This window comes from Lactuca serriola, chromosome 9 (assembly GCF_051521515.1).
Source record: "Lactuca serriola cultivar US96UC23 chromosome 9, Lser_US96UC23_V15, whole genome shotgun sequence".
NCBI lineage: Eukaryota > Viridiplantae > Streptophyta > Magnoliopsida > Asterales > Asteraceae > Lactuca > Lactuca serriola.
The window spans coordinates 57,573,073-57,601,067 of NC_136416.1; the positions used below are offsets into that span (position 1 = coordinate 57,573,073).

Below are 27,995 nucleotides of genomic sequence, written 5' to 3' on the forward strand. Positions count from 1 at the left end.
AATTGAAAGTTCGTTACGTCATTATCCCACACATAAATTATATAAATTATAAGACGCTCTTAGTTTGACTAGAAGCTATGATCAATAATTAAAAGTCTCTAATTAAAATACTTAAAAGAAATAAAAAATTACTTAAAAAATATATAAAGTTAAGGCAACTTTTTCTTTTTATGAAATAACCTTTGTTTGCTTCTTTCTGTCCGTTTTTGAATCAGGCCTGTTTGAGCTTTGGAACTTCCAAACAATCATTGGATTCCTAAGCTAATTACTTCCGATTTCACGTAAAAGATCCCAACTCCTTACATCAATATTTCCAGATATACTTTCAAATCCTAATTTTTCAGTTGCAGATGAACATCATCCATTAATCAGGTTTGCATCATCCAACTTAACCCTACTTTACGTTAATCGAAGTGTCGGTTTGCTATTAAACAGCTGAATTTTCTACATCTTTAAATAAAATAGATTTTCTTGAGTGGATAAGATATGCGCTACTATATAATAACAAATATTTGGATCCTAATTAAAAGACCTTTATGACAGCCATGTGGATTGATGGATTTGCTGTGAAATCTGTATCTGGAAAGTGCTAAATTTGATATAAATGTAACAAAATAGGTCTTGAGAGGATTCTGAACTCTGAAGTTTTTGTGTGTTTGAATTATTAGGTGGTTTGAAGAAGATGAGTTCCATAAGTGAAAATGTAGATAGGCTTACTTGCTTGCCTGAAGAGATTATTTCACATATACTCTCTCTCATTCCTATAAGATTAGCAGTGCAAACAAGCATTTTATCAAAAAGATGGAGGTACACTTGGATGTTGCTCAAGAAGCTTGCCTTCAATGATTATCCCTACATACTTGATAGAGATCCCTTATCAAAATTTGTAGACTCGGTATTGGAGCTTTACAAAACATCCCACATTGAAGTATTCCGCTTACACTTTTCTGACAATTGGGTTCGAAAGTCAAACGTGTCAAAGTGGATTAATGAAGCAGTTAGGTTAAATGTTCGTGAGATTGACATACAAGTCAAGCTTCTTGAGTTGCCTCTAAAATTGTTCACTTGCAAGACACTCACAAAATTAAGATTAATTGTGAATTGTAATGATCCAGATGTTTTTAACGTTTCATCTCCGGTCATACTTCCTTGTCTGAAAACCCTTGAAATCAGTGTTAATGGCAAACCTTGTACCAATGCATTTATACTCATCAATGGCTCCCCGATACTTGAAAGTTTATTTTTAGAAGTAGCATGGCGCGATGATGAAGAAGAATACAATTTCAATATTCCTACTTTGAAGCGATTGGAACTAAGAACACGCAAATGCTTATCAGTTATCAACAAAGTTGTTTTGAATGTCCCTAATCTTGAATACTTCCTTGTTGGTGGGGTCTTGTGTTCACTATTTGTGATGAAAGATTTGTCAAATCTAGTTGAGGCAACTTTTTCTTTTTATGAAATAAGATTTAGTCATTTGATGAGTGAGCTTTTAAAAGGAATAAGTGAAGCCAAATCACTTTCATGGTCCACTTCAAATATCGATGTAAGTCATGCCATGTTCAACTTTTGATTTTTTTTTGTTATGATCCTTACACTTCAAAGAATTGTCGTTTTCATGCATTCAACACCATGTCTTTTGTTGAAGCTACCAATTCCATTGAATTCGCCTCTGCCCAAGTTTCTCAATTTGAAGCGATTGGAGTTGAAGGGTTCATGTTCACGATGGTTGTCAATGTTTCATGTTCTTGAAAACTCTTGTGAGTTGGAGCATTTATGTATTGATGAGGTAATTGCGTTGTTTCTAACCTTTGATCACATGTTTTATTCTATGATTTAACATAACATTTGGTTCTTCTCAATAGCCTGAAGAATTTTGTTGGATTGAGCCTCAACAAATTCCCACTTGTATGCTTTCAAATCTTACAACCTTGAACTTTAAAAGATGCAATGGGCGCAAGTGGGATTTACAATTCCTAGAATACATGTTGGGGAATTCGGAGGTTTTGAAGACACTAACAATAATCACTTCTGAAACCTTGTCCCCCAAAAAAGAAATGTGGTTGTGTGCACAGTTGTTGAAGTTTCCAAGGGCTTCAAGGTCTTGTGAGATCCATTTTGTTGGGAATTCGGCTTATAACTAGTTTTTTTTTTTTCCAAGAATAATATCTATGTATTATCAAGGACTTATATTGTGTTTCATTTTGCATGTAAGATAAGTTATGCAATGACATACATATATACACACACAAACACACGTTTTGTGAACAAAACGTGTTGTGTTGTCAGATTTATCTACTTTTAACATAGACAAAAATCTAATACTTTATTTTGAACAAGAGGACAAGTTGAAAAACAATTTAGCCAAATGTTTCTTGTTGTAACACCTCATTCCCAATCTGTTTCACCCTATGTATTTTGTCACATCTAGTTGCTTTAATTAATGGGAAAACCGCAATAAAGTCCCTATATATTGGCTTCATAATCGATTTAGTCCATATATTTATTTTTTATTCAATTAAGTCCCAAATACCAGTAATCGTATTCAATTTAACCCTTTGACCCGGTCAACAGGTCATCCAACTTTCAAAAATAACATTTTTTGCCCAGATTTCAAAATTTATTACAAATTTGGTCCAAAATTTACACTTTTGGCCCAGATTTTAAATTTTGTTACAAATTTGGTCAAAACTTTACCCTTTTTGCCCAAATTTTAGAATTTATTATGAATTAATCCTAACTTTAGGTTTTTTTTTACAACTTTTTGTTTTCTCATAATATTGTTTCTAATACATTTTTTCTTTATAAAATCATATTTATACAAAAAAAAAAAAACGTATTTTCACATAAAAATCTTATATTTTCTATATAAAAACTTTTTTGTATATGAAATATCTATTTATAAAAATATATATTTATTAAGTATATAAATATATATACAAATCCGTTTTATAAAAAAATGTATACAAAAACGTATTTTACAAAAAAAATGTATACAAACACCTATCACCTTTATATATATATATATATATATATATATATATATATATATATATATATATATATATATATATATATATATATATATAGGGTTAGGTTATTTTGTTTTCACTATCTGCCTGTATGATTGATTCTGGACCAATCATTTTAGTTATTTTAATAAAGTAATTAATGCATATTACATGTTGAAGATATAATGGGTATTAATTACATCTTCAGCATTTAATATGCATTAATTAGTTTCTTAAAATAACTAAAATGATTGGTCCAGAATCAATAATACAGGCACAATAGATAGTGAAAACATTTGAACCTAACTCTCTCTCTCTCTATATATATATATATATATATATATATATATATATATATATATATATATATATATATGCACACAAATAAGTGTATATCTATTTTTTTTTTTATAAAATCGTGTTTGTTTGTATTTTTTTATAAAAATGTGTTTGACTAATTTTTTATATAATACATGTTTGTATATATTTTATATAAACGTGTTTAAATAATTTTTTATATAATACGTGTTTGTATATATTTTATAAAATCATGTTTGTATACATTTTATAAAATGTATACAAACACGTATTATACAAATAATTATTCAAACAAGTTTTTTTATAAAAAAAATGTAAACAAACACGATTTTATAAAAAAAATATAGATAAAATAAGTGTTTGTATATATATTTTTTTGTAAAATACGTTTTTGTATACATTTTTTCTTATAAAAACGGATTTGTATATATTTATATACTTAATAAATATTTATTTTTATAACTAGATATTTCATATACAAAAACTTTTTAAAATTCTTTTTATATAGAAAATATAAGATTTTTAAGTGAAAATACGTTTTTTTTTTTGTATAAATATAATTTTATAAAGAAAAAGCTTATTAAAAACAATTCTTTGAGAAAAAAAAGTTGTAAAAAAACTAAAGTTAGGATGAATTCATAATAACATTTTAACATTTGGGCAAAAAATGTATAGTTTGGACAAAATTTGTAACAAAATTTAAAATCTGGGCCAAAAGTGTAAAATTTGGATCAATTTTGTAATAAATTTTGAAATCTAGGCCAAAAATGTAATTTTAGAAAGTTGGATGACCTGTTGACCGGGTCAAAGGGTTAAATTGAATACGATTACCGGTATTTGAGACTTAATTGAATAAAAAAAATTTATCGGGACTAAATTGATTATGAGGCCAATATGTAGGGACTTTATTGCAGTTTTCCCTTAATTAATTTTAGGCCGGTCAAATAGTTGAATCGGCTTATATGTGTAGTTTTAAGGGGTGTTTGGCTTAGCTTTTCATAGCCAAAAGTCCTTTTTGGAAAAGAAAAAAAAGCAAAAGATGTTTGGCAAACTAGTTTTAAAAATCACTTTTGAAGTTTTTACACAAGGAAAAAGGAACTTTTTGGAAAAGTCAAGAAATCCTGCCTTTTTGTAACTTTTTCAAAAAGGACTTTTGGGGTTTGAAAAGCTAAGCCAAACACCCCTATGGGATCTAATAGGTAAAAAAATTCAAAACTTAAATCAACCAAAAAGAATACAAACAATAGTTTAAAAGTCATGCAAATACATCAAGTAATCATCATGATCGTTTTTGCACCATATCATCTAACCACGTAAAGATGCACGTGGGACTTGAGGCAAACCAAATTCATCCTCGGCCTATAAAACATTAGATAAAATGACATAAACGCCCTTAATTTGCGTACTTAAAAAAACATCGGGAAAAAAAATTAAAGTCTTGGAATACTAACCTTAACAATGCGGGATGGTATTGCATGCCCAGAGGGAGCTGAAGGCAAGTTGAGCTCTTCATTAAAATCGGATTCATTGTCAGGTTGAAGATATGAAGGCACACCTTCGCCAGCTGTTTCCAACCCCATGTCTTCCTCCAAAGCATCAAGTTCTGAATTGCAAAGCAGTCAAGTCAACAGTAGACAGTAGACAGTTAACAGTGATAATAATTAGACTTACCACCCATGAGATCTTCTTCGTCAATGTCGTCAGGCACACTGTAGCTTCTACCAAGAGACTCGTGTATTTCATTGCTAACATCCATCAACTCCATCATGTCATCTTGCAAGTTCTTTAAAAGAATAAACCATTTAGACATATATTATCTAATTCTAATTCTAATAAATAAGATAATTTAAAAACAGTATAGTATACTAACATCAATGTCCTGTATCTTTACAGTCTTCATCATTCCTTTCAACTCTTTGTTTGCTGATTTCAGAGCCGACATCTGGAAATTACAAACCAATCAGTATAAACATGAATATTTTATTCAAAAACAAAATATGTAGTCTTTTAAGGCATATGTTTATGTTTCACAATTCACACACATATGATATGATATGACATATTCAGGAAAAATCGTTTCCTAGAATAATCAATCCACTACCTCATGGAGGTAGGCAGCAACTTCCAACCAGAGGACAGAAAAAGCTCCACCCTGCATGCTTTGAACTATTTCCAACACGGCGCTAACAACAAAAGTAATTTAATACTATCGCACACAGATAATCGTTTATATTTATTTATCCATTGTAAAATTAAAATCAAACAAAAAGCCAAGTGTATGAACAACAATTAATTTAAAATTTTGTGGAACATACTGTTTGTTGAGCATCTTTGATACCCTCGGAAGCAAATGCGACTTGATCTAGATTAAAAGTTTGGTTGTATAGCATGTCACGTTGTCCTTCATACCTAACAAAAGTTAATAAAATTATAAGTGAGTTATTTATATTACTATTATTATATATGTTGATGTTCATCATGTTATATGAAGTGTGACACCTACATTCGTTTTTGCTTAAGAATTCTCATTGCACGAGCTTTCACAGCTTCTTGAGCGGGACCCGGACGAGTTCTTTTGATCTGCTCTTTATATCGAGCGAGTTCACCATCAAGTCGTTTGATTTTCTCATCCACTGACTCACCTCTTTTATTGATCTAAATAAGCAATGAAAACATAATCAGGCTTCTATTTGTATATATATGTAGAAGTAGAACAAAAAATAGTATAGATCTAAAGGATATTCAAATATAAGATTAAGAGCTACATACAAATACACTTGATCTTAAAAATGTAATATTAACTTATCCAACTAACATATTCATATTTCATGCTCATGTTTGATCATGTTATGCCTTAGGTTATCTATGGAGGGATGCCTCAGAATGCCCTAACTCATGTATAAATGCAAATCCACAATAGTTTGAGAGCCTATAAAATTTTGGCTTAAGAAACAGATAGGCAAAGCCTCAATAGCTCAATTAAATCACAATGAACAGCATAATCAACAGGTTGTAGGAAGTAAACTCTCAAGCCTCTTTCAGTAATACCTTTGACAACCAAAATGAAGTATCAATCAACAATTGTAAACATAATCACAATACAGTACAAAAAAGCGAAAACGGATACACATGAAAATGATGGAATACGACTATAGAAACCAAATTAAACATGTCCGGCAAATACAATACATGGAATAAGAGAAACAATACCCGATCCGATGCTTCGTTGAGGGAAGGAGGAGGTTCTTTGTCTTTCTTAGCACCAAACACTCTCTTCATCTCGTTTACTTTCTAACTTCTAGCTTTTTTTGGGTTAGGGTTTACTCGCAATACAACCCTAATTTAACAGAAATGTAGAAGATCGGGAAAAATCGATGTATTTGAGATCTTCTTCTCCCAATTCTTCGTTTGCATGAACTATGGGAAAACAATTTGAATGAAAACCCAGACCGACAATTTATTCAAAAACAAGATTCCAATCGGTTTTGTCAAAAGAATTTGAAAAATCCCCAGTATTTTACTGTTTATAAAATTGGGCTAATTGCTATCTGCACCTTTCACTTTTTGTTTTTCTCTTTTCAACCCATTTTCCTTTTGTTTAGTATTTTTATATACAAGTATTTTGTTACTATCATACGAGTTTTACAAGATGGGAGAGAAATCCACGTTAGCATAGATCGTTAGCTATTCGATCGATGAGATCTCTAATAATAGTCATTTAGTTGTCTAAATTTATGAAAGGAAAAAACATCATAAATGGTCCCTGTGGTTTTCCAAAATCTGAAGTTTAGTCTCCGTGGTTTAGAAACATTATAGATGGTTCCTATGCTTTCAAAACTTTTGATGATTGGTCCTTATTGTTAACTCCGTTAAGTTTAATCTGTTAACTGAAGGGTGTTTTCGTCATTTCACTGCCATAGGGACTATTTATGATATTTTCAATTATTTAAAAAAAAGAAAATAAAATAAAATAATATGCAAAGTGGGTCTCTCTCTCTCTCTCATAAAGATTCTGAAATCTGCCATCGACGCCTTAAACTTCATTGTCTCACTCAATTCCTCAAATGTCACCACCAAATTCCAAAGCCTCGCCACAAATTCAATGAACAACGAAGTAAACATCACCAAATAAGGCACACTTGCACTCTTATACGTATCCCCGTCATCTTGTATCACCATTCTTTCTGGTTTAAATGAGAATTCACGAGTCAACGATTTGTGAAAACCATTTGTACCCGCGAATGGCATATTTGTAGCTCCAGGACTCTTCGATGTTCCCAAATCGATTCGGGCTTCGCTGAACGAATGGTACGCGTGGTATTTGTATGCGTCGTCGTCGTCAGTTTTTGAGATGTCTTGTATGTCATGAAATTCGATTGGGGGTTTTCCGATTTGCCAATTGTTTCCATCGATGAGAAGGTAGGATTTCCGATCGACTTTCGTTTGTAGGTCTTTCTCTTTGCTTCTGGTTTTCAAATGTGATCGAGAAATCAAAGTTATGGGATGTGGTTGAAGAGCAACCAAAGCTCTTGCACTTCCTTCAATGGTGATTTAAACGAAGAAACTGCAATTCTCTTCCTCCATTTCAACTTTTGGGTATTTACTCAACTTAACTCCATTTTTCTCAATTTGATTTCTGTGTTTTTTTTTTTTTTTTTGGATTTTTGACTATTCGAGCTAACTTTAAGCACAAACAACAATTAATCAGTAACTATCTATGGTTTTTTATTGTTACTCTTGCTTGATTTGAAGCCACTTACTTTGATTTTGGGGAAGAAAGGTTTATTGCATTTGCAATCGATTGATTCTGGTTTGACCTGGAAGGCTGGAATGAGATTATGTGTTGACTGGATCATTGAATTTGATTTTGTTCTTCAGTAATAGTTTTAAAGTTCATTTAATTCTTGATTTTGTTATAATGTATAGCTTAAAGTAGCGTTTGTAAAAGGGTTAATGATGGATTTAAAATTGTACGCAGCTTCACCATAACGAAGATTATGATCAGACGATGAAGATGAACATGATAGAGAGATGTTTAAGTTTGTATGTACGAGAGAGAGGGACCTCCTTTGCAAATTATTTCATTTTTTTTTAAGTGAAAACATCATAAATGGTCCTTGTGGTAGTGAAATGACGAAAATGCCCTTCAGTTAACTGACTAAACTTAACGGAGTTAGCAATAAGGACCAATCGTTAAAAGTTTTTAAAACACAAGGACCATCTATGATGTTTTTAAACCACGAGGACTAAACTTCAGATTTTGGAAAACTACAAGGACCATTTATGATGTTTTTTCTTTATGAAGTCATGTTCGCCCGAAGGTTTATTATGTTAGTTAAAAGGTAAATTATAAAAAGGTCATTATATTATTATAAAATTTTGATTTTGATACCGAATATTTTTTTTTTTCAATTATGTCACTATATTTATATTTTTATTGTAATATCAACCAAATAACCAGTTCTTCATGTTCTCCCGATTATCACTTTTTCCAAATTACAATAAAATCACTATATTATCACAAAATTTCAATTTGAACACCGAGTTTTTTTTCTCAATTATGTCACTATATTTATAATTTTGGTGCAATATCAACTAAATGACCGGTTTGCATCGAACCCAATTTTACATGTCTACTTCTCTGCTTTTCCTCTTCTCGTCAGAGTACTTCTTCACAAATGACGTTCAAAGGTCGGTCTAATGGTTCAAACTCACTTACAAGTCAGTGAAAAGGGCATAGTCACCCTTTCAAGAGATGTTATTGTGGTTTAGAAGTCCAATTTGTACAACAAATAAATGAAGACCCATAAAAGGCCGATTTAGTGGTTTATACTCAATAAACATCTCCTGTATCGACTTTGTAGGGGTCTTTATTTACTTGTTGTACAAATCGAGCTTCTAAACCACAATGACATTTCCTGAAAAGGTAAGTACACTCTTTCACTGACTTTTAAGTGAGTTTAAACCACTAGATTGATCTTCAAACGCCATTTGTGAAGAAATACTTCGAGGAGAATTAAACATCAAACATTATAATAAAAAAGTATCACCTAAAAGGGTGAGTACACCATCTTCGATAACCTTTAAGTGGGTTTGAACCACTGGATCGACCTAAAAATATACATATACATGATACATTAATAGATACACATATACATGATACATATATAAATATACATTCTATCATACATATGTATGTTTGTTAGGTTGCTAGCATACATATATAATCTATATTTATATACTAGATTATATATGTATTTATGTATCATGTATATGCATATCCATTAATGTATCATGTATCATGTATATGTATATTTATGCTAGAATGTATATTGCATATGTATACTGCAAATGCTTAAATTACCAAGTCAAAGTAAAAGGGTCTTGTTGGAATTAACTTTTTATCTGCATGGATGTAATATAAAAGGAAAAAATGGTTTTTTTTTTCAAAAAAGTGGCCAAAGTACAAGGATTTCTTGAAATTAGCTTATTCTTTTTCCAGAAACCGGTTACCCAACAAAAATCATCAAATTAACAAGTTAAAGTTTCTTCCATGTTTTAATAGAAGAGAAAAAACAAAATACATTTTTCCTAAAAAGTAATCTAAATCCAAGGGTTTTTCAGACACCATTTTTGAAGAAATACTCTGACGAGAAGAGGAGAAGAAAAGAAATAGATATGTGAAATTGGGTTCGATGCAAATCCTATATTTGAAACTCAATCCTACCATATAATATGTGATTTGGCTTCCACATCACAATATTGTCATGTAATTTATTTGGTAACGTATTAGATTGATGGTAACCGGTCAGTTGGTTGACATTGCGACAAAACTGTAAATGTAATGACATAATTGAGCAAAAACAAAACACAGTGTCAAAGTCAAATTTTTGGTGAACTTAGTGACTTTATTACAATTCGGGAAAAGTGTTACTGGAAGAACCAGTTATTTGATTGATATTGCAACAAAATTGTATATATAGTGACATAATCGAGGAAAATAACATTGGTGTCAAAATCAAATTTTTGTGGTAATATAGTGACTTTCTTACGGTTTACCCTTAGTTTAACAAGAAACATACTTGTTTTAGATTGAAACCCAGTCTTAATTTGTGTATTTACATGATAATGTGCATTGGTATAGAATTAGTCATTCCCTCTCAAACTTTTTGTCATGCAAATGTATATAGTTTTTTCTCTTTTTTTTTCCATGTTTTTCAACTTACTTTACAAAGAACTCATTATTCTAAACCATCACAACTATAACATTTTCTTTCTTAAAAAATATTAAAATATTTAAAACATATAATTAATTAAATAAAATAAAACTGAAAATACATTTTGGATATCTAAAAATTAATAAAAATATATTTTTATGCATATAGGTTAATAAAATACATTTTTCATACATAAAAATATACATTAAATCATTGTCTTTTAGGGTCTACTTGAATTTGTAAGAGCTATATTGTCTCATGTTGAGCACAGACAATGTGCTAGTCACATTTATGCCTATTTTAAGAAGTATTTCACAGGGTTGGAGTACAAGAAGTTGTTTTTGGGTGCATCTATAAGCTGTGTGGAATGTGACTTCAAGAGGTATATGAAAATCATTAATAGTTTAAGCGCTTTTTCATATGAGTATTTAATGTCAAAACAACTAAAAACATGATGTAAAACCATTTTTTAGACCAGGTTATGCTTGTAAAGCAGTTGAGTATGGGATCTCAGAGTGTTTCAACTCAATCATCTTGGATGCTAGGAAAAAACCTCTGATCACCATGCTTAAAGTGATAATGTTTTATATCATGAACATGTTTGCTCACATGAATGAGGAAAGTCAAAGATGGAATTCTAATGTTTGTCCGATAGTGTTGAGGAAAATAATTCTCTTTGGAAAGAATATGAGGTATATTTCTAATTTTATGTATTCTAACATTTATCTTAATCATAAAAATGATTTTTACTAACTGTATAAACAATTGTAGGTTTTGGTTGATAATTCATAGTCAAGGAAATATACTAATAAAACCAACCAAACATTACACCATTTAGTACAACTACAAATACCATTCAAACACCATTTAGTACAACTACAAATACCATTCAAACACCATTTAGTACTTACACATACCATTTTATGTAATGTACTTATAAAACCAACCAAACATTACAAAGACCATTCAAACACCATTTAGTACTTATAAAACCAACCAAACATTCCGAATATCATTTAAAAATCATATGTAACCATTTTATACAATGTAATTTTCAAACCATCCAAACATTACAAATATTATCCAAATGGGGATTTTAAGTACGAAAACATACCTACAACCATTTAAACACTACTAAACAACCATTGTCATAACAACAACTACTAAACAACTAGGTGCCAGTAAATCTTGTACACTACTAAAACAAGCATGAATAATATAACTACAAACAAAACAACAACCATTTGTATCAATGTCATCATCTATCTCTATAAACCCATTTGACTCTTTCATATCTTGTTCATCGTCAACCTAGTTGAAAACCCACAGCCTCCTTCTACCTACATAATATAAGCTTATTGCAACCCCAATTACATTAGAAAAAAGAAAGAAAGAAAAACTTAGGATGATGAAATAATTAGGGAACCCCCAAAATTTCTTTCTTAGGGTGTGTATGTGAAACATAGACATGACATACATCACCATATCCGCATTTCGATTCGTACTTCTTCTTGCATTGTGAAATCCCATTCGAGCTTGATTTTGCAGAGGATGTTGGCATTTTGCGTGGGAGAAAAATGTCGATTCTTGTTGAAATTGTTATAAATGGGTTAGGTTTACGATGACTACCATGTAGGAGTCTACGTGGGATCAGCTTGTCAAGTGTGACATCCCCAATTTCACGGTTAGAAAAGACCGATTTATTTATGCTTATTTTGATATCAGAGTATCTTTAAAAGAATAATATTGTGGAATTTGTTCCCAAAAACATAATAATGATATTATCTAAACATTTCCAAAGAAACATATTTTATTTATATTAAAAACCTTGGAATGTCATTGTCGATATAGTACATAAGCATAAACGAAATAATACATGTGTTACACTAGTTTATCTAAACTACTGGCCTATAGGCATCCATAAATCTCTCATCATATCATCACACATGTGCTCTTGTGCCACTACCTATAATATAAAAAACTGAGTGGGTCAGGCATGAGGGGCCTGGTGAACACGTCGGGTTTTCAACCCATAATAATTAAATCTTTATTTATTATTATCAAATCATCAACCCGATTACCCCTTCCCACTATCCTCACTCTCTATCCTTAACATCTAATTTCAATGGACCTATCATAAGGACCATCTTCGGGATAGACAATAATGCTTAGGGAAGTCCATAACAATATATGCTAGTAAGGAAACCATTGGGGGGGGGGGGGGGGGGATGGAGTACACCTGGTGAACACTAAGTTCAAAAACACATACAGGTTGCGAGCCTGGTAGCGTTCCACTAGACTGTCTAAAATAGTTCGTGGTCGTTATCTATACTCCGCTAGACAACTGGATCATCTTTAAAGTCAAGGCCTCTAATCATTTATATCATCTTTCATCTCACATCATCTATATCATCTTTCATCTCTCATCATCTATATCACCTTTCATCTCTCATCATCTATGTCATCTTATATTTACCCATCTTTACCCAACATATTTATAGGTAAAAAAAATACATATACAGTTTAAAATCGAGTAAAACATATATAAACCATTCATCTAGCATAGATATCAAGAACACATATAATATGCACATATAGCATGTAATTATCTTATATACTTTATTCTATGTGTAAGATGAAAGTAATTATGCACTCACATGATAAAATGGGTGACTGGTGATCTGAGCATAGTTTCGTCTAACACGTCAGATATTCCTTGACGTGACCTAAGTATAATTACTACAAAGTTTTAGTCTAATGATCCTAGAGACTAAGAATAGTCTAGATCCTCACTAATCTCAATGCCTACATCAAGATCTATCAAGTAAGGATCAACTAGGCAGGACAGTTGGGAGACATGATCATTTCGGCATAATAGTTTTTCTAAAATCCAACAACCAAGCCAGCAAGACCATTTTAGATACATTTCCCGTAAGTAGATCAATCAGTATAACGACATGGAATTAATGAGAAGTCTTATTTATAGGTTCATAATGACGACTTATGACTATAAATATAAGTTCACAAAAAATACTAGAGTGTAGTTTAACTTACAGAGGTTCTTCCTGACATAATTTAGGAAATTGAACTGGCAGAGCTTCTACTTGCTAGCCACTATTTCCTCAGGGATCGTAGGGCTTTAATGAAGGCTAGAACTATGGTAAATGGGCTAAAACCAAGAGAATTTCGAGAGAGAGAGAGAGAGAGAGGAGGAGGAGGATGGGGAGTGAGGAAGCAAATGAGCAGGCAAAGTCTATTTATAGCGCAACTGCACGCCGTGCACACTTGAGACATTGCTCCTCCTATTTTTCTGTCACGTGTCACAAATATAGTGGTACATGCCCCACCTTCTAGAAGGTGTGCGCCATGCAACCCACATGCGCATGGCGCTTCTCGGAAAACTTCAGAAAATCGTATATTCTTCATACTAGCTCCGTTTTTAACGTTCTTTATATCCCCGGAAAGCTCTCGACGAGATCTACAACTTTCGTTTAGAATATGTCGGCTAATTTTGACTTCTATTTTTTAAATCTATATTTTTAACAGGCTTAGACTGTTAAAGTCCGTTAAAAATTCATAACTTCCTCATATGATATCCATTCTCGACTGTCTTTATATCGACATAACCATATGGACGAGATCTTCAACCCTCGTTTAGATTGTTTTTCCTAACGATCAACCGATTTCTACTTCGGTTTCTGAGCCGTATACTAATACGTTGAAAGTTCTAAAAACCCTAACTTCCTCTTACAAAGTCAGATTGGGGCGTTCTATAAAATACACTCTCGGTTTAATGACTACTACGACTTTCGTTTAGATTACTAAGACTAATAATTGTCCTAACTCTGATTTGCTATTTACGATATTGTAGCTACGCCGATTTGAACGTGAAACTTCAACAAGTCATAACCCATTCGTTATAAGTCCATTTTGAGAGCTCCTTATACCTCTGGAATCCTTATTATGGCTACTTCGTCTCACTCATAGGCTATTTATCCTGATCTTTTATCTATTTACATGTGAATTCTATTCCTAATTTATTACATGGCTATAAACACACAATGTGTGTGTGTGTGTATATATACATACATACATACATACAAATACCACGTAATAATCAAATAACTCTCTTTTATTAACCTCAAAAAATTACAATTATTAACCCTAACCACTTCATCATCTTTATTAATGTCTAATGGAAAACGCGGGCGTTACATCAAGTATTGCCAAATCAGGTGAAGGTTATTGGCAACAATGGTTATAACCTCATCAAGTATTGCCAAATCAGGTGAAGGTTATTGGCAACAATGGTTATAACCTGCAAAATGCGATATATATATATATGAACCCATCAAACAAAAGTTCAGACTTTATTAACCCCAAAAAAGGCCAAATGTAAAAATGACATTTTTTAAAAAAATTTAAAAGTTTTTATGTCATTTGTCCTATTGCTAAACAAAATTTTAACTTTAATTTGAATTTTAACTTAAAAGATAAAAAATTAAAAGTTTTTAAAAGCTCTAAAAAGATATGCGATGATTTTATTTATCAATAAGAAATTTATGATTGTAACTAATTCAGGTTTTCTTTGTTAAACCGCCCTTAAAAGTTTGGCTTTTTAAAAGGAAAATCCAAATTGTTGGTGTCCTTTTTTTTAGGGGCGGACAAAAACCGCACCACAACTAAAATTAACCGTAAAAACTAAATAAACCGCAACCGCAATAAAAACTGATGGTGAAGTTTTTTGTTTTTCAAAAACCACAAATTTGCGGTGCGGTGCGGTTATTAGTTTTCAAAAACCGCAAAAAAACCGCACCGCATACATTATATATATATATTTTTTATTAATTGTTAATATATTAAATATTAAAAATAAGACAAATTTCATGAATGAAAAATGGATAAAATACTAGAAGACAAAAGTGTTGGTCTTTGTTATGTTTAACTTTGAAAAATGGTGAAATTAGACAATTTTAAGATATATATTGTTAATTACTATCGATTTGACGTTTTTAAGATATTAGTTGTTTGTGATTTAAGTTAATTGTCTTATATTTTATGATTTTTTATTATTACAAGTACTATGTTTGAACTCTTAAAACCGTTTGAGCTCTAAACTGTGGTTAAAAACCACACAAAATAACCGCACCAAATTAATGCGGTTAATAACCGCAACACAAAAAAAAAAAAAAAAAACTGCACCGCAAAAATAACCGCATTAAGCGGTTTTGAAAATGGATTAACTGCATTTGCGGTTAGTGATGAGGTTTTGGCTAATAACCGCACCGAACTACACCGCGCTCACCCCTACTTTTTTTAACGACTGCTTTTTTTTAATATAATTTTTATTTTGTAGATTTTGGTTCGATTTCGTTTTCCTTTTCTCAAGTCACCTGATTGGTCGTTTTTTTTTTGAGTAAATTACACGAATGGTCACTATGGTTTGGGTAATTTGCACGTTTCGTCTCTAATTTATTTTTTTAACTCGGAAAGTCCCTACTGTTTGTTTTGTTGCGAGCTTGGTCCATGTCTTACCTAAAAAGACTATTTCGCCCTTGATTTTTAATTTATTTAAATAAACATACCCCCAACCCCACTTCCACCTCACCTTACTTTACCTTACGTACCCCACTTTTAAATAAATTAAAAAATCAAGGGCAAAATAGTATTTTTAGGTAAGACAGGACCAAGCGTGCAACAAAAATAAGCTGTAGGGACCTTCCGAGTTAAAAAAATAAGTTAGGGATCAAACGTGCAAATTACTCCTAACCATAGGGACCATTCGTGTAATTTACTCTTTTTTTTTGTCAAAGTAAAGTAGCAAACAGAATCCAACTGTCAAGAAGAGTTGGCAATAAGAATAGAAATTAATTTTCACAAAATGATTGTTTATTTGTTTAATATCTATTTTCTATTTTATATTCCAAATTATTAGACCAATTTTCATCAATATGTTTTCATTTTCTGGTGTAAACAATAACATCTCCAAACGTTCCAACTAGACATTTAGCCCAACTTGCATATACACGTAAACAATTAACAAACATGGTATTCGATGTATTTGTATTAGCCTAAAAATAAAGTACAAAGTTTACATATAAACAAAAACTCATAATAAGACATGTCTATAGTGATACACACCTCTATTTTAAACACTGTATACACTTAAATGTCTTTATGAATTAAGTCACTTATATAAAACAAATTGTGTTACATAAGACGCCCCACATAACGAGCTCGAGGATATTGTTTTTGTAATTGTGGCCATTGCACAAACAACTGATCAGCCATGTGTAATTTGTAAAGAAGCAAACCACTGAGTGATAGTCTTTTCACTCTTGCAATACTTTCCACATAGAAAATATACGACCATCTAACTCCCAAAACCTGAAACAGTCAACACATGAAAAGTCAAATGTTTGACTTTTGGCAAGGAAACTGTTTGACTATTTGTCAACCATCTATTAAGAGTAGAAATCAAAGACCCAAATTTTCATGGTATTATTTTAAAAAGTTGAAACATACAAACCTTGAAAATAAATGCAATGGCACATAAGGGAATACAAGTACCGGGACCGTTGCATAGAATCTGTGTAGAGAAAATGGAAGGGTTAAATACTAGAAATAGCATTGTACTTTATAATAATTAATACAAAACAAAAGTATGGCATCAAAACGTTATAAAAACAAGAAAAGGATGAAAAATAAGTGTTAAGGTAATATATGTAAAACTTCGTTTTAATTAAAAAAATAAAATAAAATAGTAGTACCACTTGAGGTCTGATTTTGAGCATGAGCCACAAAGCATGACATAAAGCAAATAATGTTGTCCCGATTGAGGTAATATATGACTGTCCCACTTCACGGCTTCGATAGATTTGCATAAATTTGGTCGAATCTGACACCTGCAAACTTATCTGCACATGACATGACATGACATAACAGTATAAAACTACAGAAGGTACAATTTTTTTGTCCCACCCATAAGAAATATTATATATCTCTGATCTACCTTATCAGCCAAAGTGGTCTCAAAAACACGCGCTTTTTGAAGACTCATGTTATCGGTTACTGCAGCAATGTAAAATCTTGGAGCAAATCGATCATTTTGCATAACAGATAATAAATTTATCATTTCTGCTGTGTGTCCCCCTATATCAAAACCAAGAAATAGTATCAATTTTGAGCTTGAATGTTTTCTTTTTTATGTAGGAATAAGAAAGGAAGCGTTAACATACATACCTGAACCCAAAACAATAAGAGTACTCAAATGTTTTGAAGAAGTGTTACATATCGGTTTACTACCTTGAGATATAACATAAAGAATTCGGACAAGTAGCAGTGTAGTAATGATAACAACAATTGAGATGAACTCCATCGTTGAATTTGAAACACTCCCCTAAATCCACATACGAAAATACACCCATTGAAATCCAAAATATTGGTGAACAAATAGCACTAGGAAAATCAATTCAAGTGACATTTAAGTGGGGAAAAGAAGAAAGTTCATAAAATAGCGTACCTTGGCTTGGAGATGATGATGAACACACGATCCAAGTATCTGAGAATTACATTCTACTAAGATGCAAACAACATAAATCACACATGGAAAATGTATACAACATAAATACCAAACATCTACATTTGGATCCACTTCAATTCATAAAGAAATATGCATCAGTCATCTCAAGTGCTTAACAACGAGCATCGGTTATCAGAAAAAAAGAAAGTAAGCTGACTCGATATTTTAACATCAAAGCAGATTAACAGCAATCGATATTAACCAGATGTAATTCAGAAAAAAGCTGTAGTACAATGCCCTGTTTCAAGAATTAGATAAAACCAACTTGTTGGTTTTATAACGCGAAACCAGATCACCAAACTGGCTTAAAATTACATCTGCTTCATCGATTCTAAAAGAAATCATGTGCTTAATTGGAACAATAAGTTCATGTGCTTCATCGATTAAAAAAAAAGTCATGTGCTTTATCGATCCAGGGCAGGGGAGTACCGAACCAGAAAAAGAAAATGAGATTAACACCAAACCAGAAATTGGGAATCGGATTAACCAGAAATCAGACAGGAATTGAGCTTTAGATTCAAAATCGAATAAGAAATCATGTGTTTATCATCCAAGAGGTGTAACTAAACAGATAAGAAAAGTGGGACTTACTAAGAGACCGTAGAAGGAGAAGTCAGTAGCCGGCGCCGACGCCGGCGATCGGATGTCTGGAGCGGAGATTGGAGAAGGGTCGCCGGTGTGAGAAGCTGCAGAACGTTGTGAAGTAGGCCAGCGACGCTAGGGTAGTTTTGGGGTATATAGATAATTTAACTAAGCTAAAAGAACTTGAAAAAGTCCGTTCCAAAAAGAATTTTTTTGACAAAACCATAGAAATGGTTTCAGCGGGCTGTTTTTTCTCCTTTTTTTTTTTTTTTTTTTTTTTTTTTTTTTTTTGGTGAGGTCCAAAAAAATTTCGGTGTTTGAGCTGCCTCTAATTGTCGTTATAGGCAGGGAATTTCACCCGGCCAGTGGGAACCCGGTAGACCCGTCCCAATCGGGGACGAGTATTCTCCACCAAAACGGGTACCGTGTATGGGGCTGGGATCCCCATTATGCTAAACCGGGGATGGGATCAGGGTCGGGTATAACACTCTCCAAGCCGCTTCGTCCCCACTTTGATGACTATATATATATATATATATATATATATATATATATATATATATATATATATATATATATATATATATATATAGAAAGAGAGACAGAGGTAGGTTCAAATGTTTAAAGTAATTATTGTGTTATTGTATGCATAAATGTGAGCCAATCATAATTAAATAAAAATTTAAATAATTAAATAAATAAACAAGGGTATTTTAGTAATTTGATAAATAGCTTCCACAAATAGTTTCTGTAATCACGCTAACATTCACTTGTAACCTAATTTCTTTTTTTATATACAACATGTCATCGTCTTCATCATCTTCCACAAATCGTCTTCATCCCTCCATTCACAATCGGGCCAGCCTTCCCTCCCTGATACTTCCGATCATTGTGGCCATTCTCTGCTTCCAATCAGTCGCTGGTCCCAATCATTGCTTCCCCAGTTGTCGTGCAAACACACACACATATCATTGCGTCTAAGGTATTCTCTCCAGATCCACCTCTATTTCTTCCTTTATTTATCAATATCTTCCGATCGAAATCTGTTGTTTCGGGTGTTTCATTATTTCGAATTTTTGATTTTGATGTTGATATTCTGATAAAATCAAGAGAAATTTGTGTTTTTATGATTTCATCTCAGAAGAATCAAAGCTAAATTCTCGAGGTTTATATTCTGTGAATGATATTTCTCCTTTCGATTCTTTGTTATCTGCATAATTCTTCATCTGGGTTGGCGTGGAAACTCTCATTAATTGTGATCTTAAGTCAAGAATCCCAACATAAGGTTTTGTAAAATGCAAAGTTTCATCTGGTATTTTCTCCGATCTCATTGATTTTGAACGCCAATTCAATGGAATTTGAGAGTTGGAATCAGAATCTGAATTGGAATCAGAAACAGTTTCTCTGAATTTCTCCTCTAACTTGATTGGAACCAAACCCCTAAACTTTCCCTTTTTTATTTCATCCCCAAAAGTTGAAGAAGAATCTTGAAGTACTGATTTCACAGTAGCAGAATCCAAACTTTTAGAACCAAGATTTTTTTTTATTGTTTTGCGTTTACTTAATTGCTCAAGAACAAAGTTTTTGCCATCAATAACAACCATGGATTCCCTTATAAAATTCTGATTTAGCTTCTTCCTATCAAATTTAGCTTCTTCCTATCTGATTTAGCTTCTTCATATTGTATGGACCCTTAATTTGCAAAGGTTTGATCATCTACATAGCTTCTCTTTTTTATTTATTATTTTGACAGGAAATGATTAATTTGCTTTTCATTCGAATTTTTTTCCTGATTTAACACTTCATTTATGTGGACAGTGCATGATCTTGACAATGTCGAATTCTGAAAAGATATCAAGTATGTTTATGTAGATGATTCAATGGATGATATTGGTGAGATTCTAATTCTATTCGAATGGAATCATGAATTCCAATTCTGTTGGAATGGAATGACGAATTCCAATTCTGTTGGAATCACAGAAGTTGATGCTTGAAGAACAGACCACAAAATTGAAACGGACCACATTATTCTTTTAGAATGTATTAGTTATTGTTAGATTTTAATGTTTTCTTTCACGTTTTGATTGTTTTTTAGTTTTATTCTTTAACAATAAATGTAATTCTTAACAATTGTTACCCGTATTCTATAAGAAAATAATATATTTTTTGTTTTTATTCTTCAATTGATTATTCAAAAATTTGTTATTTTACTAGAAGTTTTTAAATTCATGATCAAGAAATAGGTTCAAGAATATTTTTATTATTTATTGTTCAACAATATTTTTATTTTTGAATATACTCATAAACATATTCTGTCAGAATGTCCAAATTAAAAGAATTATAATTCGTAAAATCGGATTTTTAAAATTAATAAAATCTATGATCCCTTAAAAATGCAATTTTCCTTTATTAAATCTTAATTAATTGACTAAATTACCCTTGTAATTAATTAAGATGATATTTTCAATTATATTTAATTCAATAATATATATTAATCACTTTCTTAAAATAAGTAAATTTGATTGGCCCACATTTATGCATACAATAACACAATAATTAGTTTGAATAGAATAACCTAAGCATATATATATATATATATATATATATATATATATATATATATATATATATATATATATATATATATATAACGATCGTTTATTGAATTTGAATTAAGTCCACTACAATGAATTGACCTATATTAGACCGTCAGAGATAGATTTCATATACAAAATTATGTTCCCAATTCCAAGAGTTCATCAATCCTCACTTTGTTCGACGATCTGTATACCAAATCATTACTTTTCGTTTTGATGTTTGTTAAACTTTATGATTGATGTAAACAAAATCAGATTATGCATATGGTTTTGATGACTTATTAAACTTGGTTTTTTTGTAAGTTGAGTTTATTATGTTGAAGGATTGAGGATGGGCTAAGGAAAAGCCTAAAATACGAAGAGGAGGGGATTTGATTCCCCGCATCCGGCAGAGATAGGGATGGGGACAATGATGGTCAACCCCGCCCCAAATCTGCCCCATTTCCATCCCTAGTTAGAGGCATGTTGTTTTCTTTCCCATGTGCCCTGCACACGAGAGCATTCTCATCTTTTCATTTATTCGCGTGCATTTTCATCTTTTCATTTATGGAGGCATTGCTCATTTATTATCGTGCATATAACGATGTCTAAACGATTAGACACTTTTCATCTTCTTCCTCGTTTAATTTCCATTAAGGTATTAACCCTAAATCAATAATTTCCACCAAAATCCTTTACTGAGCTAAGCTGTAGTCAGATAGCTTAAAGAAAAAAAAAGATGTTTTCACTGTGGACGATATGACCTACCACGATGGGATTTGATGCACTGGCTTTGTATGATGAGTGTTACTATAGTTTTTGAAACTTAAATTTTTTGAAATTTCATATAATATGCTAACTACATTCTTTTTTTTTCTAGGAAAGTTGATCGTCCCACTTTGTGCACGATTGAACTTCGCTATAATAGGAACTTTACATCTTTTCCAAATATAAGATATGTGTAAGGGAAAGTTAGGTATATTGATTTAGTTTATATATATATATATATATATATATATATATATATATATATATATATATATATATATATATATATATATATGAGTTTTTGAGTGCATGAGCTCGACGCTATGATGCTAGAACTAGAATATGTAGTTCCCTCGTATAATATTATCATTTCAGAATTCCCGACCAAGACTTGATTTTTGGCCTTAGACCTCTTGGTAATTATCAAGATATATGTAACCTAGCTAAATACATTAGAGCTATCAAAGTGATTCATGTATGTACTGAGCATGACACATCCAATTTGGTTACATACTTCATGTCACCAAATCAAAGGAGTGATGTCATTATTAAGGAGCTAAATGAAGAAGATGAAGTGAGAATTGAACCAAAATAAGGAAAACAAAAAATAGTTGATGAAATGGTGGTTTATCGGTGCTAGTTGTGGTTTATGAAGGTGCATCAAAATCACTTTTACCTGAAATTAGGAGAACAAGAAAATGGAAGCCAAGCCAAGGTATAGGATCGGTCCTAGACAATTTAGGGCTTGTGGCAAAAATTAGGGCCTTTATAATTTTTTTTACAATATCGACATTTTCATTTGAAATTGAGGACCTCATTTGTATTATTAACATTTTTATGAGTGAAATTAACATCTTCATTATTAATAATTTCATCAACATCCACATTTTCATGTAATATTATCTTCTTCATTTAAAACATTTTCATGTGTGGCATTATTTTGTACATTAGAAGAATTTAATTTTTTTTACAAACTTATTCGTAGACCCTTTGTTCGTAAACTGTATTTAAAAATCTGAGTTTTATAGAAAAGTATTGGAATCTCAAATCATTAAACTGCTGATGAATGTATACAATCATGCATTTGTCTTCACACGAATTGATAAAGTATCTTAAAAACATTTAATCAAACATGGGTGAAGTTGGATTGTATTTGACCATATTACTCACATCACCTCCAAGTTTCTAGCAACCACCAATGCATGCCTTTGTGCTAAATACCCTTTGTTTAAGTTCATAAACATTAATCAAACATTCTCTTTTACTCATTTCATAAACCAAATAGTTTCACTTTGTTACTAATGTTTCACCCTCACCTATAATTGTATAGGAGCCATAACAAGTTTATATATTGTATGCCATTTTTTCCAAAATATATATATGCGCTTTAACTGTAAATAGATAAATAAAATTTTTACCTTAAGAACTAATAACTACTGCAAACAATATATATATATATATATATATATATATATATATATATATATATATATATATATATATATATATATATATATATATATATATATGTTGGTATACTATTTAAGCTATAACAAAGCTTGCATCAATCTTTCATTTAGAAATAGAACACATAGTAAATATGAAACAAAATTTGAATTTATCTTCTTGAAGGAATGGCATTTCTAGTCATTGTACTTGTCATAGACATCTTAACCAACTACCTTATTTTCAAAAATGTAGCATCATACTTTCATTGATTTCTTTATGGTAACATCCTACTTATGTTTCTTCCTATAACAACATTTTACTTCATAGATCTACCCAAATATAGCAATGTAATCAAATACAAAGCAATTTTCACTACTGTAATTAGGTAGATTTGTCGATGTATATTGTCCTCACAAAAAAAATTTGAAAGTACAATGTTACAATTGGTTAGATAGATTTTTTCTACATACATTTCCTTTTGAAAAAAATTTTAAAAGTACAATGTTTTAATAGAAATATACAAAAGTAGGATGTTATGATAATGACACACAAATAAATAAAAGTATGTTGCCATAGCCCCTTTCGAAAATGCAGAAAGAACATTATAGTTGACAAAATGAGCAAATATGAACAAAGTTAATAAGAATAATGGTCATTTTCATGTGTTCTTGCCAACTCAATGTAGTTTTTCTTATTTCATATTGAAAGTATTAGCAGATGGTTAATACATGTACAACAGGCCAAATACATTACATTGGTTAGAAATACTAGTTATAATATGTCTTGAAACCTTTGAATATTAGCTTTCACCTTTTTTTGGAGCCTCTTTAAGACTTTGGGAAACGGATTCCACTTGAAGTAGGTTCAATGCTTGGTTGTTTAGTATGTAAATTTGTTCTTGGTACCTGACAAGAATGAGTAAAGGTTGTGGATTAATATCTAAACATATAATTAAATAGAATATAGAAAAGTAACTTGTTTGAAATTTGGAACGGAGATAACATTTGTTAAAGATAAAATAATCAAACAAGCATATTGCTATTATACATGACTATATATATGCCAAGTCCATAAAATATGTGGAGGCTAAAGGAGAAAAAAGAAGGCATGGAAATCCTTTTCACTTGTGTAACTACATGAATCCTTCGGATTCACAATATATCCTCATAAGGGTAAGGGTGTCATTTTCTTATGAATCAACTTACATTTTTTTGTGTCCGAGAAGTATCTTTGCATGAGCTATCACAGCTTCTTGATCAGCTGAAGAATGTTGAAGTCTTTTCATCTCCTCTTTACACTCAACAAGTTGTTCATCAAGTTGATTGATTAACTGATCCGCAATTTTACGTCTTTTGTCGATCTACATAAGCAATAAAGAGTGATCAGGTTTCAATTTAATATACAACTTAAAACACAACTCTGACATGCGCAATCTATTAATTATTCCTATTAGACTGCAGTATTAGCTTCAAACAATGGCGTATTTAACTAACATATCCGTGTTTGCTTGATGAGAAAGTTATAAAGGAAAAAAGAATTAGAACTTTGTTATATGTAAAGAAAACATGCATATGGCATGGTATTTTTAAACTAAACATACAATAGAGAAAGAAACAATACCGATTCCAAGGCGTCCTTAGTTGAACTCATCTCGTTTACTTCAACTCTTTTCTGTTTTAAACAGAAACGCAGAAGATTAGAGAACAACAAAATCAGTGTGATATTTTTCTTCTAATTAATTCTTCGTTTCGAAAAGTAGCTTTTGTGTTCGACAACTCTTATACAAATATACTGAAAATGTACTTAAAAGAGAATAAACTTGACTAGTTTTATTATCCAACCATTTTGATGTACATTGTCGGATCATATTTTAAACAATTCATGTTTGAAAAAAAAAACAAATCTTGTTTCGTGAAGCATGACACCTCCTCCTAACTTGGTTTAATAATATTTCAAGAATGGCAAAAGTAGTCAGACTCAATTATTTTTAATATTTGCATGTTGTTTTTGAGGATGATTCACGTGAACAACATATATGAATGTCGAGTACGTACACAAAAAGAACACTTATTTTAATATAACACTCTCCTGTATACATAGAAGAACCTGAAAATAATAACAAATCACGATTGAAAATAATACCAGATCACTATACATAGAAGAACTTGAAGTAGAACACTGAATTGAAAATAAAAAAGAAAATAAAAACAAGTTTTACATGTGATATTGCATGGACGAAGATTGATGAAGACTTGATGAACGGCTTGAGGATGCAAATCGTGTAAACTGTTGGAACTTTGTTAAATGGAAAACTCTCTCTATGGGACTTGTCCCACATCGGAAGAAAGAGGAACTTTATACTCCCTTAAAAAGCCTCCTACTAGTTATTTATTAATTACATCAAAGGCTTGGACTAGAAGGATTAGATTGGATTTGGTGATTGGGCTAGTCAAAATGGTCTTGAAAGACTTAGAGTATTATATATTTAATGGTCAAAAGATTGGCCTTGGGGTCTCATTGACTAATTACATTATTTTATATATATTAATTCTGATTTTGACTTTTATTATTTATTAAAAAAATCTATTAAATTGTTTTAACTGTTTTGACAGTTATTTTCGGTTAGCAGTTTTTGGAGGGAAAACCAGTCACTCTATACCTATAAATACATCACCAAAGAACAGATTTCGGGTTCAGAAAAAACCATACAAATATTCCTCATGCAATGAAGGGAACATAGTGAATTTCGTCAGAATCAAGAGAAGATCTTGGTTGATTGTTGTATCTTCTTGACAGATCCCTACCAGGGAAATTTCTGTCTTAGGATACTGCAAGGCAGGCCTCAATCTCTATATTTTCATGATTAAATTTATGTATAATCATTAAACAAGTATGTTTTCTGTAAATTGATTCTTGTATATTAAATATATTTGAATTCGTTTGTTTTATTTCAATTAGAATTATTGATTGTATACTTCTGTCCTAATATAAACAAGTTTCTGGTTTGCAGCGTGCGTATAAATAGTGATAAGAAGGATAATTGGGTAAACTTCAAATAAATCAGACGAAGATATGGACGACTTCTCTCCAAATCTCTCCAATTTGGGAGGAAAATCTTCCCTTATTTTCTCTTCTTTTCTTTTCAAAACAAAAAAAACCAAAAAAAACCTCAGAAACAAGATCTTCTCCTTTCCTCTCGATTCCTTAAATGAAAAACGAGGTAATCTTAGCCTTTTTCTTTTATGCCCATCAATCCTTTTGCTTTAGTCCTTTAACTCTTTTTCCTTTACATTTTAGCTTGAATTAACCTCTATCTACTACTTTAATATTGCAAACAAACTGATAATTTGGTTGAAATTTCATTGATGTTCGTTTATTTAATAAATAAACAAACATGAATAAGATTTTTTTGTTCGTTTTGGTTAAATGAATGAACATAAACAACTTCATTCGTTTATTTACGTTCGTGAGTGTTTATTTATGTTCGTCGATTTACGCTCGTTTATGTTATGTTTTCTGATTATGTTATAAAATATTATGCAACGTGTGAGAGTGAAAGTGAAGCTTTTAAGAGTGGTTACGTTTTACCACTTCTAGATTTAATATATGTTAAGTATGGTCAACAATCATTGAATTGTTGATGATCAAGTTTTCCGGTGATTGATTTGAATGTTTATGTTTATTTATGTCTCTTTATGTTCATTCGCATATGATTGATAATGTTTGTTTATCATCTTAATGAATGAGCACAAACAATACGATTTGTTCGTTTAATAGTCGGTGTTTGTTCATCTATATGTTTGTGCCAGTTCGTTTGTTCGGTTAAACTTTCCAAACGGACATGAACAAACTCTTATTCATGTTTATGTGTACAACACTACTTGGTTATAACTACTCTTCTTCCTTCAATTGGCATTTTATTTAAATAATGTCTTATATCATGTTACCTTTTATTCATATGAGGTGATTCTTCTACTTAAGAAATTGATTGATCCACGTAAGATACAACACATTTGCACTTAATGAAACATGTATTTTATTTGGGGATGATAAATTTCTTAAGTGGAGGAATCACCCTCCCTTTATTCATACGTGTGGGGCATTCTTTATCTAGTCGGAAGTTTTCCCAAAAGCACCACTCCTCGGTTTTTAATTAAAACATTGTTTAAATAATGTTTTATAAATAATCAAATATTCATATTATATTGTACTGATAACATAATATTAAAAAATTGTAAATCAGATACAACTATCATTTGTGATTTATGAATAGATTCAAAAAGAAAAAAAAACAAAAACAAAAACAAAACTAAGAGCACCCAATATCCTTAACCAATTCTAAAGATTATTTATTAGCTCATAAAGATCAAATTTTTGACATGTATACCTTGCAAAGTAAAAATGTTGCTTAAGATTATGAGTTTTAATTATATTGTGCATATTGATATTGTTAAGATTTCAAAACAAGAAATTTTAATACAATGTGTGTGAA

General features: G+C 31.1%; 3 protein-coding genes across 4 annotated transcripts; 1 reads left to right on the forward strand and 2 right to left on the reverse strand.

Annotated features, from left to right (window-relative positions):
* Positions 1-187: 187 nt before the first annotated feature.
* LOC145074978 (F-box protein At4g09920-like) lies at positions 188-2,298 on the forward strand. Its single transcript, XM_079021287.1, has 4 exons — positions 188-372; positions 669-1,546; positions 1,649-1,789; positions 1,866-2,298. Exons 2-4 carry the CDS (start codon positions 683-685, stop codon positions 2,142-2,144), a joined length of 1,284 nt encoding a protein of 427 aa, XP_078877413.1. The 5' UTR covers positions 188-372; positions 669-682; the 3' UTR covers positions 2,145-2,298.
* Positions 2,299-4,529: 2,231 nt separating this feature from the next.
* Positions 4,530-6,824, reverse strand: LOC145076720 (vacuolar protein sorting-associated protein 60.2-like). The gene is made up of 7 exons (XM_079022524.1): positions 6,540-6,824; positions 5,833-5,984; positions 5,645-5,738; positions 5,200-5,271; positions 5,001-5,112; positions 4,781-4,932; positions 4,530-4,688 (listed from the first exon to the last, which is right to left on the reverse strand). Exons 1-7 carry the CDS (start codon positions 6,606-6,608, stop codon positions 4,635-4,637), a joined length of 705 nt encoding a protein of 234 aa, XP_078878650.1. The 5' UTR covers positions 6,609-6,824; the 3' UTR covers positions 4,530-4,634.
* Positions 6,825-16,582: 9,758 nt separating this feature from the next.
* LOC145074680 (UDP-N-acetylglucosamine transferase subunit ALG14-like protein) lies at positions 16,583-18,905 on the reverse strand. Of its 2 annotated transcripts, none has more exons than XM_079021010.1 (7): positions 18,720-18,905; positions 18,069-18,124; positions 17,789-17,945; positions 17,559-17,698; positions 17,317-17,463; positions 17,076-17,135; positions 16,583-16,933 (listed from the first exon to the last, which is right to left on the reverse strand). In XM_079021010.1, the coding sequence occupies exons 3-7, from the start codon at positions 17,922-17,924 to the stop codon at positions 16,757-16,759; spliced, it is 660 nt and encodes a 219-aa protein (XP_078877136.1). In that variant the 5' UTR covers positions 17,925-17,945; positions 18,069-18,124; positions 18,720-18,905; the 3' UTR covers positions 16,583-16,756. The 2 variants fall into 2 exon arrangements, with proteins under 2 accessions (XP_078877136.1, XP_078877135.1); XM_079021009.1 differs by having other exon boundaries at positions 18,069-18,121; positions 18,720-18,875.
* Positions 18,906-27,995: the final 9,090 nt, after the last annotated feature.